Genomic DNA, 13,085 nt, shown 5'->3' on the forward strand with positions numbered 1-13,085 from the left:
CCCGCGACAGCTCCCCACCCCCCTGTCCCGGGGAGCCGTGTGGCAGCTCCCCACCCCAGCTCACCTCTGCTCCGCCTCCTCCCCGAGCATGCCGCCCTCGCTCTAATTCTCCTCCCCTCCCACGCTTGCGGCGCCAAACAGCTGATTGGCGCCGCAAGCCTGGGAGGCGGGAGAAGTGGAGCGGCCGCTGTGCTGGGAGAGGGAGTCTGAGCTGCACATGTCAGCGTGCCACCGGCAGCCCAGCCCAGGAACACTGTAAAAAAAAAATTGGGGGCACCGCTTTTTGGCGCCCCCAAATCTTGGCGCCCTAGGCAACCGCCTAGTTTGCCTTAATGGTAGCACCGGCCCTGAGGCTATGACATCTGTAGTGTAGACAATTTCTTAAAGGAGTGAAACCTATCAAGAACTTATTTTAAATAAGCAATTATGACTCTGGATACACATAAAGGAAGTCTCTCTCTTTCTGGTTCAGGGGATCAGAATTTAATTTAGAGTAACCTGTCTTACTTTATTCAACTACATTGGCCTTCCATTTTCTTGCATTACTTGATTCATAGTATATGTGAACTCAGCACTTCTTGACTGGTTTTCTTCTAAAAATTTTAGTCCCATTAGCTTTCTGAATTGGTGGCAATGTATGAATATGTTTGACAGTATATCTGAATCAGTACACATTTCTATATTTCAGCTCATTCTGAAATGTATTACAAGTCAGTGCAGATAGGTGCACAAACACCCATTTATGCCTGGCTGAGCTTTTGAAAATGTTGGCTTCTCCCAAGGATGCAGTTTGTAGAAGAACTAGGAACAGAACACATATCTCATATCCTGGAGTACCTTAGAGCACAAGACCATCCTAGATGGTGCCCCTAGAGTTGGCGCAGGAATGGAAGGGAACCTCAAGCTATATGGACAGTGGTGAGAGAGCTGTAGCACCGTGCAATTTTTGTGCTATGATAGTGCACTATCTTTGGTTTAAGTTCTCTTTCTAATACCCACAGATCAGCAGAAAGTGCACTGCAAAATAAACAGAATTCTGCTGTAACCCAAAGAGGTGGGACTGAATGCTTAAAAGGCCTTAAAATCTCTTTGCTTTTAAAGTGTCTGTATAGCCTAAGTTGGGCAATTTATCTCATAACAAATCAAGTTTGCTCAAAGTTGAGGGCATTAACGAAACTGTAAGACAAAAAAAGAAATGTTGCTAGTGCTGTTTCTTTCCGGTATCTTCTGCTACACTAAACAGCCTTCTGTTCAATCCATCTCATTTTTAACCCATGCTGTGCCGCCTAAAAGATACTGCCTGAAATCCAATGTGACCTCTGTCCTGGGCATGGTACTTCAGGCATGATCTTTGCACTCTGGCAAATTCAGGAGAAATGTTGTGAGCAGAATCAAGTCCTATATATAGTTTATGTCCATCTTACTAAGGCCTTTGGCTCTGTAAATCACAAAGTCCTGTGGACAGTCCTCCACTAGTTCAGTTGCCCCGATAAGTTTGTCAACATTATTAAATCTCTTAATGCAGAAATGCAGGTTCATGCCTTTAACCAAGGGTGCTTCTCAACTACTTTTGTTGTTACCAGTGGAGTCAAACAAGGCTTTGTTCTTGCTCTGAGATTATTTAGCATCATGTCTGCAGCTGTTCTAATAGATGCATTCAGAGACATTGACTGTGATATTTATATGCAGTACCATATGACTGGAGGTGTCTTGAATCTGCATCACCTGTGTGCAAAGACAAAAGTTATTAATACAATCGTTTGTGATTGACTGTTCGCTGATGATTGTGCTTTATTGGCCTATAACCTCAGGGACATTCATTTGCTCTGATTGCTTTCCGCATGCAGCAAAACATTTTGGCTTAACAATCAGCCTGAAGAAGATAGAAGTCATAGGTCCAGCCTTGACCGGGAAGTACTGCAACTACTTCAGTTGTGTCCATTGACGACGTACCACTCAAGGTCATTGACAAATTTTGCTACCTAGGCAGTGTCATTTCATGAGATACAACAACTGATGATATTACAAAGCTCATTGGTGTAGCCAGCAATGCCTTCAGAAAACTTCAATGTCGTCCCTGGATGAACACAGTGTCAGAGTGCAAACAAAAACTGGCATTTTCCGCAATGTCATCATCACCACACTCCTCTACAGCTGCGATACGTGGAATACTTATCGATGCCACTCAAAATGCTCGGACCAATTCCACCTATGATGTCTATGGCAGATAATGGGAATTAAATGGCAAGATTTGGTTCCAAACTCCAAGCTCCTTGACTATGCAACGTGACAGGCATTGAAGGTTTTACAGTGAGCACGCAGCTGAATTGGTGCGGTTGTGTGGTCCATATGTCTGACAGTAGAATACTGAAGACCATCTTCTACAGACAATTGCAAACGGGAGCTTGTTTCAGGTGCAGACCAAGAAAATGTTACAGGGACACTCTCAAGGCCAACTTCCAATCTTGTAATGTTGACCTCAATATCTGTGAGCTCTTAGCCCATGACAAGATCCAATGGCAGCAGCTCTGCCACCTTGGACTGAAAGACTCCAAGAGCTCACAGATTGCGGCAATCAAGGAGATTGTGGACAGGACTGCAGGTCTGAAATTGGTCTTTGGTCTCATCTCAGTATCCACAATACGTAACTGTAGCTCATCCATCAAACTCAACAGGAGACTCCATCACTGCTGTCTTGAATGGTAGGTGACAGTCAACCAGGAAGGAGAGGGAGCATTAAGCACCATGGTAGAGAGGGGTGAGGGATGGATCTGGCAAGTTTTAACTGGGAGTTGTGTATCTGCATATTTTTGAGAAATAAATGGGATGGAATTTTTAAATTCTATGGCACAGTCATCATCTCGAGCAATGGGGATTGCGGGGATTAAAAGACATGAAGGCAGAGAAAGGGTAGACCAACACGGCAGTGCTCTGACAGTACTGAGAACAAAGTTGTTTAAATCCTCCAGGATAGTTGTATTGTAATATAGCACAAAATACTTATTGGAAGAGGTCACTTTCCCATGTTGATTCTCCATCCATGATTTGGGGGACTCCTGGGCTTCCAGCATTGGGTCTACCTTGTGGGTTCAGCAGAGTGACAAAATCCTGGATTTCAGGATCATTCTCCTCTGTCTCAATGTCCTACTCGACAACCACAGGGGTGTCCTGGATGGTGTCCACAATGTGCCGTGGTTCAGTGACAGCATCTCTGCTAAACATATGGTCCAGCTCCTCTTGGTAGCTGCAGACTTGCAAGCTCTCCCAAAACCTTACTGTTGTCTCTAACATTGTTGGGAACCTCTTCTTGTGGCATTGGCTTGGGGACTAGGATTGCCTCCTCTCCTCAGCAAAGGCCCACATACAAGCACAAGCCTGGCTGCTGAATAATTTTTTTTTTTTTTTTTAATTCTAGATATGTGAACTCACCATGAGTTGGACTTGCAAAGGGCCAAACCTGGCTTCATGCTTTCCCGCATTTAAATGGGGAGGTGACATCCAGTTAAGATGACTGTGGAGCAGTAGAAGGCACACAGGTGAAAAGAGAAGCCAACACAGGTAGCCAACAATGCAGTGTAGGATACCAATGGGAGGCCTGCTATATAGACGTGGAACAGTTGTTTGAGGATAGGAGTGCATCTGCACCTACTTGGTTTCAGGTAAACTCCTTCCACATCTCAGTAAATCCACTTCCAAAGCGGGTTTATCAATGCAGGTTAAAATGCCAGATGATTCACAACAACAAATGTTGCACGGCACATTATCATGAAATAATTCAAATGAATCTGCAACCACTTTCAAGTGTACACAAGCCCACAGTCTCCCTGCAGCTTGTCCCTAAACACACCCCACTGGGCAACCTTTATTCACACCACTGAACTAATTATTTATGTGAGCAGTCCCATTGCAGGCAATGGGAGTCTTTGCATGACTAGGTGCTCACCTAAGGCTTGCACAAATTTAGACCCATGTCTTATCTAGAGGCAATTTCTAATGCATTATGGGCCTGCTCCAATGTCCACTGAAGTCAATGGGAATCTTTGCAGTTTGATGAGTTCACTTATATTTTCCCAAGATACTGTTCCTCCTCTGTTGTGTGAGAAGTTTTGAATGGTCACAGTATTAAACTTTTTCAAGTGATGTACCTAGTCTTTTAAGCATCACTTCTCTCTCCAAATCTTTTCAGAAAATTACAGTCATCTTCTATTTTTATAAGTGTAATTATTTTAATACAAAAAGACAGACTGAGTGGAAATCAAACCACTAACCAGGGACTTCACATTCACATCTCATGCATGCTCTCCTCAATTATGCTCAGAAGTACTTTTTCAACATCAGGAAGAGTTCATTGATAATCACGGTATGATTTTCACACTGCAGTATTAGCCATGCAAGCCTTAGTGGATGTTGTTTCAGGAGCAGAACTTGAAACAGTAAATATTTAGGAACAGCTCTTGTTCTGTGTAATTAGGCATAGCTTCATTGCCTTCAATGGAGTTTATGGTACTTAACATCATCAGAGGATGCAGCTTGTAATCTTTACACTGGCATCCATGCAAGAAGTTCTACAGAGCTTTAAACAATTTACTGATAGGAGTTTAAGTTGGTTTAAATTAGACTAACATGAAGTATATGGCACTTCCAGAACTCTTCAGATATTAATATTGAAAGGAAAACCCCAGATTGGAGCCCTGAAAACATGAGAAATGCACTGACAACATCTCTTCCTTAGCTACCAAAACTGCAGACAGAATTAGAACAAATGCAGAGTAATTGAGTTGTTATGACGATCCATGACCCAGCTGATCACAGTGTTCCTGTTCTGAAAAAAGGTGAAAAATTTGTATTGACCTTCTACTTTTGTGTTGAACTTACACACTTAAGTTCCACAGTTCTGAGAGAAAAAATCACTCTATTTTACTTCTGACTCGACTTTCTAAATGGTATGAGAGCAGAGGATTTAGGGGGTTCAAGGTTTAGGCACCCTGACATTCACAAAAACCCTGTTCAGCTGTGTCCTAACCCTGTAGGGGCCTAAATTCTCTAAGCACCTATGTTTCCATTAGTAAAGTCCCCCTAGGCACCTACATTTCTGTTGGTAGGCATGTGCACAGTGCCTAAATCCTGATGCTGCACTGAGCTGCTTGGTGTCTAGCTCACACCGAAGCCCCAGCAGGATTCACAAACTAAATGTTCTTCTGCCCTCACCAGTGGGGCCTGATCTGGTCTCCCACATATTCAGTGTTCAAACCACTGGGCAGTTGGGTATAAAGGTGGTGGCACCACTGCTACCTCCTCTATTTTTTCACAAGAAAGAAGCGAGCTGGCTTAGGTACCTAGCTTCAGGAGAGAGTTCATGGCTGTGCACCTTGAGTGGAGGATGGCATCTTCTTTCGGCCTAGAGATTAGGCAGGGGCTAAGCCAGCCACCTCTCTTCTGCGTTTCCTATTGGCTAGCCTAGGTTGCTTCTGGCTCAGTGTGATGGATTCTATTCATCTCTTTTTAGGCACCTAATTCTCCCCATGCATTGTATAGGGAGCCTGGCTAATAAACGAGGTTGTAAATTCCACTAGGTGGCAGGGCACCTAAAAGTTAGGCACCGCAATGCCCAAGTTCCCCTAGTGAATCCCCATTATTAATTATTATTATTTTGGTTTCATTACACTGAAACCTGACCCAAGTCCCTTCTTAGAACTCACTCTTGGCATGAAGCTTACAAAAACTGAGAATGAGGGAAGTAACTATTAAAAAACCCCAAACCAAACAACAGCAAGAAACTGCAACACAAAGAGTAGCCACCATTTTAAGCACTAGCCTTGATAGCTGTGCCAGCTTTGTCCTTCCTCTTTGCTTTGCTAAACTCTGGCTATCATGTTAAGGTAGACGGTAAGAACAAGTGGAGTAAGCTGTCTAAGGGCAAAGATAAATGTAATACTCCAATATCCTATATCGTCAGAGACTAAGCAAGGACATTTCAGAAGGAATCAAAGGTTTTCCTATGAGCTTATGACACTGTGAAAGACGGGGTTCTTATTACAGTAACTCCTCGCTTAACGTTGTAGTTATGTTCCCGAAAAATGCGACTTTAAGCGAAACGATGTTAAGCGAATCCAATTTCCCCCATAAGAATTAATGTAAATGGAGGAGGGAGGGGGTTAGGTTCCAGGGAATGTTTTTTCACCAGACAAAAGACTATATATATTATATATATATACACACACACACACAGTGTAAGTTTTCAACAAACAATTTAATACTGTACACAGCAATGATGATTGTGAAGCTTGGTTGAGGTGGTGGAGTCAGAGGGTGGGATATTTCCCTGGGAATGCCTTGCTGCTAAATGATGAACTAGCACTCGGCTGAGCCCTCAAGGGTTAACACGTTGTTGTTAATGTAGCCTCACACTCTACAAGGCAGCACGAATGGAGGGAGGGGAGACAGCATGGCAGACAGAGACAGAGACTCTCACCTGTGTGTGAGAGAGATGTGCATTGCCCCTTTAAGTACGCTGACCCCACTCTACGTACATTGCCTTTTTAAGTAGATCAGCAAGTTGAGACAGCCCCTACAGCCAGCAAGCTCCCTCCATCCTGAGCCCTGTCCTGTCTCCCCCCTGCTCTATGGAGACGGGGTAAGCGGGGGGCAGGAGCAGGGGGAGGGGGACACCCTGACATTATCCCCCCTCTTTCCTTCCCTTGTACAGCAAGCAGGAGGCTCCCGGGAGCAGCTCCCAGGCAGAGGGCAGGAGCAGCACATGGCAGTGGCGGGAGGGCCAGCTGAACTGCCCGGCAATTGATAGCCTGCTCGGAGGCTGCTGCACAGGGAACTTAGGGGAGCGGGGAGCAGATGGCGGGGCTGCCGGTCCACCCTGGTTCCAAGCCCCCACCAGCTAGCTCCAATGGGCTGCTCTTTCTGCAAGCAGTGGACAAAGCAGGCGGCTGCCAAACAACGTTATAAGGGAGCATTGCACAACTTTAAACAAAGCATGTTCTCTAATTGATCAGCAATGTAACAATGAAACAACATAAACCGGGATGACTAAAAGTGAGGAATTATTGCACATGCTTGGAGCAGTATGGTCTTTCAGCTGCTCTTCTGACAAGACCTCAATCCTGTGTATCTCTCTGGGTGTCAATTTATACACTACATATAATTATTCTTATGATATTGTTCCTGTGAAATGTTGAGATACCCAAGACACTGTGCTATGCTTATATATTTCTGTATCTATATTGTTCCTCAGGCTTCCATAATTTTATCACTGATGATATGTTATTTGTGTGCAGATGATATCAAAACATATCCCCTTTGTCAAATCTTCCTGCAGCAATCTCAGTACTCACTGATTGAAACTAAAGACCTAATCATTCAGAACCCTTTCAGAATAAATACAGATAAAACACGGGCTGCTTCTAAGGAGTACTCATGAGCTTTTTGAGGCCTACGGGGGAAGAGAAGGAAGTTGCTGTTTTGCTTCCATCTTAGCACCTTCCAGTAGGAGTAATTTGTCCTCCTCAACAATGGCTCAAAGAGGACTTCAGAGGTAAAATCCTGGTCTTATTGAAATCAATGGGAGTTTTGTCATTGACTTCAATTGGGCCCTAGTATCGGCCTGGAATCTTAACACAACCTCAACCCTTCATGCAAGAAGCATATTAGTTCCAGTCAAACTTCCTTTTCCTGTTTGGAAACATGGGCCTACATGAACCACAGTGAAGCAGCTAAGTGCTCTGAGGTAGTTTGATAGGAAAGGCAATGTTAGTATATCTTTGTTTATTACAATCTCATTTTTCCATATCTAAGCTGAACATAATGCTGCCGGTCATAATTATTAATAGTAGATTCCAGCAGATATATAATAAAGAATCCAGAGCCACTATTTGCTTTGTTATAGTATAAATAAAAATGTTGATAATATATTGCACTGGGGGTGAAATTCTATAGTAATGTTAACAGTTATAGTATCAAAAGACATCTTTATAAATCACAATGAACTTTTAGAATTCATAATTTCAATGTATGTTTAGAATTTACAACAATGGATTCACAATTTTCAACATCAAGAACATCAACAGATTTTCTCTAGTGCAAATTTAGCATCTAAGGATATGATAGAAAGCACCTGCTGGAGGATCTCATTCATCCCTTGGGTTTCTACAGTCCTGTTCTCTACACAAAAAATATGTGGGTCTTTTATCCAGGCTATTTTTGAACATCTCTACAGTTGGTGACTCAGCAAGCTCCCTCAGCATATCGCATGCTAGATGTTATTTTTAATGTCTTTCTTTTAATTAACCGTTCTGTTTTCCAAAATAACTAGCACTAACTATTTAAGTTCTACACCAACTCATTAATTTCAACAGAGAGTCCTGTGGCACCTTTAAGACTAACAGATGTATTGGAGCATAAGCTTTCATGGGTGAATACCCTCTTCGTCAGATGCATGTGGGTATTCACCCACGCAAGCTTATGCTCCAATACATCTGTTAGTCTTAAAGGTGCCATAGGACTCTCTGTGGCTTTTTACAGATCCATACTAACACGGCTACCCCTCTGATATTTGTCATTAATTTCAAACATTTGGGGCATGATCTTCAGCTGGTGAAAATCTGTGAATGCACTTCAATGGAACTGTGCCAATTTATACCAGCGGAGCACTTGGCCCGTTAAGAGCCAAACTCTATCCTGATACATTAGCATCCAGCTATCTCTGCATTTGAAGGGGAAGAATGTAGCATTTGGCTCTCAAACTTGCAATTGTAATGGCAATTTGTTTTCAAGGGTCATTGTCAAGGCTGATAAATAATAAATATTTCTTCAGCCTTCTTTTCTTGTATATCTTTATCCAGGTCATGCATTTTTAAAAACCCTTCCCCCCGCAAAAAAACCCCAAATGGTTCAAGTGCTTTTTTTGGTAAATATATGCCAACATACCCCACTTACACAGGGAACTCTGCAACTTACAAATTAACATGCAGTATGTGTGAAAAAGAGATAAAGCAATTTCAGTAAGCAAATACATTTCCAGGGTGGTATTACATTGGTCTCAAACTTTTCTATACTGGGATCCTGTTGATGTTGCTTCTCATTTAGCTAGAACATCCCTTTTACTTAGCAATATAGGAAGGGTAGGGTGGTGATGACTGCAGACTGAGAACCCCAGGTGTATTGTGAACAGAGTACAGTATCCCTAAGGACAATGTATGTCTCAACAGTGTGTCTACCCTATGTCTTCCGACTGAAGAACTGATCTCTCAGACTGTGATGCAATTCCTCTTACATTCTTACTCAGTCCTGTCTAGCTTCTGTAGGGATTTCAACCAATCATACCCAATTAAAAAAGACACTTTAGACATCATGTACATCTTTTCCCACAAGGCAGTAAATTGGCACCACCACAGTGATGCAGCTGTTTGAGTAAAAGGGCTAGTGGAGTACTTCATTTATTAAAGCACCCAAAACCTCTGGACCATTTTATTCTGTTTGTTACTCTGGCTGTGAGGTGCCGAAATAGTACTACTTTGCACCTTTAATATAACGACTACTTTACAGAGCTGGATATGGGTTATCCCCATTTGAAGATGGGGAATAAGAGGGTAGCGGTGAGACTCTCACTCTGTCAGATATGCAGAGGATGTTGGGATGGGGAGAGAACAATGATAATCATATAAGATCAACTGGAAGACAATCAGTACAAATATTAGGCACTAATCCCTTTAAATGAGTCCAAACTATTTTAAGCTCTGAGGTCAACAGGGCATGAGGTTTCCTTTTGGTTTTGATCATGTAATAACAGATGAGCCATTTAAAAAGACCGTGTAGTGAATAGGTAATGACAACAATGTTCCTTACCTGCTTGTTCATAAGTATGTAGATAATTGGATTGCATACGGTACTGCTCTTTGCCAGGATGGAAGGTATGACATATGCTACTGGAGAAACTGCACCTGGACTACCAAATGTTGCAAGCAGTGCTATAACTCCATAAGGCATCCAGCATATTAGATAACAGATTATTGTAGTAATCACCATGAAGAGAACATGGTATTCCCTTTTACGGGCAGCATTCTTCCGGATTTTTCCAACCTAGTGAAAGGTAAACAATAATATCGAATTATGAAGAAGCTAGAACTGTCGTTTTATCGCTCAAACAGCTTATAAATCTCAGACTACAATTCAAAGTATCACATTCTGACTGACAAAAATAACTATAGAAGCAAACTGAGGGCCTGATCCAAAACTGATTGAAGTCAATGGGAGTCTTGCCATTGACTCCTCCGGACTTGGATGAAGCACTGAGTGCATAATGCTATCTGTCAATACAAACCAGAATTCCACTAGAGTTTTAAGAAAAGGCAGAAAGATGACAAAGTCATCACTTATTTTTTCTCGTCTCCTAAAACATCCTCAGGTGTTTTATAAAAGATGTACAATAATTTAACTCAGTTTTTTCTAGTATACAGGACTTGTTTGAAATGGAATAACTTCATGATATTTACATAGGACCATTAAAAGTTTATCTGGTTGAGATATCAAAATGAACAAAACATTATTAGCACATGTCCTGAGAGTTATAACAAACTTTCTCTTACTGGACTGTTTCGACTATATCCATACCCCTGATGGCCTTGATAATATTAGTGAGTGCACAGAAAACACATATCCCCCTTAAGCAGAAACCTCACTAGATACTGAAGAGGAATAGACTGTGTTTTGTGAATATGTTCCCTTTTTTTTTTTGTTTCTCCAAGTGCCCCCTACACATAGAATATTCTTCCTGATCATCTATGCCACCGAACCTCCTTGCTCCTCCATCCCCCCCTACTTACAGCCCGACTTTTCCCACAATATTTTAAACAATGATCCTCTCATTAATAAAATAAAAAGTGTAATTCTAAAAGACACTCTCTTTAAGGCCTCTTAACCATGGCAGAGAGGGATGGAGGGACCTTGGTGAAAATGAGTCAGACCCAAAGGATCTAGAAACAAAAGGGCAGCTTACATTAATAGAAATTGTCAAACACTTCAAACAAAAAACAGATAAGAGTTTGAAGTGAACTGATTTTGGACAGATTCTGTTGTAGACTGCAGAAATGCACGTAATGAAGGCTCTGCTCTGGTCCAGGGAAAAAACATGTACGTGAAATCATTAGAGCTGAAGGTGGAAACTGTTGACAATTTGAGAGGTATAGTATCTTCCATTGCAATCTGCAGCACTTAAGCCATGCAAATTCTAATGGCATTTGTATGCTCAGCCCTCTATATACTAAGTTGAGAGAGCGAGAGCGAGAGCGAGAGAGAATGTATGTATACACCCCTGACTGCGAGTTATCAACAAATATTATTATTTACTGTGATTAATGTGAAGTTATATGGAAGGCAGAGTAATATGATGTGATGTCAGTCTTTTTGGTGTAGTGTCTGTCTGGTACCACAGTAGCAAAACAAATACATTTTACTCTAGCGTGTGTACATAAAGCAAACACACTACTGCACTACACAGAAGGATTTTGCCAAATTTCCCAGGGCTTTCTAATACCAATTCTCTCTGTAAGTAGCAATAAAGAAATCTGGCTTTTCTGAAAATGTAGGGGGAAAAACATTTAGTAGGAACAAAGCTGCTTATATATCCATTTTATCCTATGAGACATATTAATAGATGAAAGGTCCAATCATGCATTGCTTGTTCATATAAAACTCCCACTGGCTGTAATGGAAATTTTGTCTGATTACAGAGAGCAGGTCCAGCTCCTCTGGGAGCTGGAATAATATTAGGGACTTAATATTAATAGAGGCAGGCAAAGTCCCCAGCTCAGCCATGTTAATCAGAGTTAAAGGTTACCAGTGAAGGCAGGGGACTCAGTCAGCACATTTGTGCTCCCTATTTTAGATAATGGCCCTGCCCTAAAGAGTTTACGAAGAAGGGAGGCCACGTAAAAGCAAAGTGCTCATGCTGTGATGTTTGGCACACAGCTAGCTAGTTCCATGGGTTTTATGGGTTTATTTTTACCGGTGTTGCCAACTCTTGTGATTTTATTGTGAGTCTCACAATATTTGATGTTTTAGTTAAAGCCCCAGCTCCTGGAAACAAGGGATTATGTGAGCATCTCAACAGTCATTTAAAAAAGGAAATTTCTAGCCCTCATGGTTGCAGAGAAAAGCTTGAAAATGTGACCCAAGTGCACCCTAAAGGCTCAAAAGCCAGAAGGCAAATAAAAAAATTGCCAAATGTATATTTTTAAAATCTCATGATTTTTAAGGGGCCTGACCCATGATATTTTTATGTTTGGAGTTGGCAATACTGTTATGTGTTTATGTGATCATGCAAGTTAGGTGATTCCTGATTTTTTTATATCATGCTCTTCCCTACCCTCCTTCCTAATAATAATCCCTAGCTCTTATATAGCACTTTTCATCCGTCGATCTCAAAGCAGTTTACAAAGGAGGTCAGCAGCATTAGCCCCATTTTACAGATGGGAAACTGAGGCTCAGAGGGGGGATGTGACTTGCCCAAGGTCATCCAGCAGGTTAGTGGCAGAGCTGGGAATTAAACTCAGGTCTACTGCGTCCCACTCCAGTGCTCTATTGGCTAGTCCTGTCCATATGCCCCATTCCTTGTCAATCAATCTTCTTTCTCGTCCTGCTTCAGCTCCCTGTCCCCATCACAAACCTTGACCTCACATTTACATTCTAGAGCAGGGGTAGGCAACCCATGGCACGCATGCCAAAGGCGGCACGCAAGCTGATTTTCAGTGGCACACACTGCCTGGGTCCTGGCCACCGGTCCTGAGGGATCTGCATTTTAATTTAATTTTAAATGACGCTTCTTAAACATGTTAAAAACCTTATTTACTTTACATACAACAATAGTTTAGTTATATATTATAGATTTATAGAAAGAGACCTTCTAAAAACGTTCAAAGTATTACTGGCATGCAAAACCTTAAATTAGAGTGAATAAATGAAGACTCGGCACACCACTTCTGAAAGGTTGCCGACCCCTGGTCTAGAGTCAGTACTATTTCATTAAAATCAACCAATTAATCACACACAACCAGTTAATCCTCACTTTAGAATTTGAA

At 41.9% G+C, this 13,085-nt stretch overlaps 1 protein-coding gene across 1 annotated transcript in view; it reads right to left on the minus strand.

Moving 5' to 3' along the window:
• The window catches only part of LOC112125991 (vertebrate ancient opsin-like), a 126,752-nt gene that overhangs the window by 22,408 nt on the left and 91,259 nt on the right, over positions 1-13,085 (minus strand). The window contains exon 3 of the mRNA XM_026647773.1: positions 9,856-10,089. Within this exon, the coding sequence (XP_026503558.1) occupies positions 9,856-10,089 (234 nt within the window). The remainder of the gene's footprint in view (positions 1-9,855; positions 10,090-13,085) is intronic.

Source organism: Terrapene carolina, unplaced genomic scaffold, assembly GCF_002925995.2.
Source record: "Terrapene carolina triunguis isolate 2854851 unplaced genomic scaffold, T_m_triunguis-2.0 Scaffold21, whole genome shotgun sequence".
Taxonomy (NCBI): Eukaryota; Metazoa; Chordata; order Testudines; family Emydidae; genus Terrapene; species Terrapene triunguis.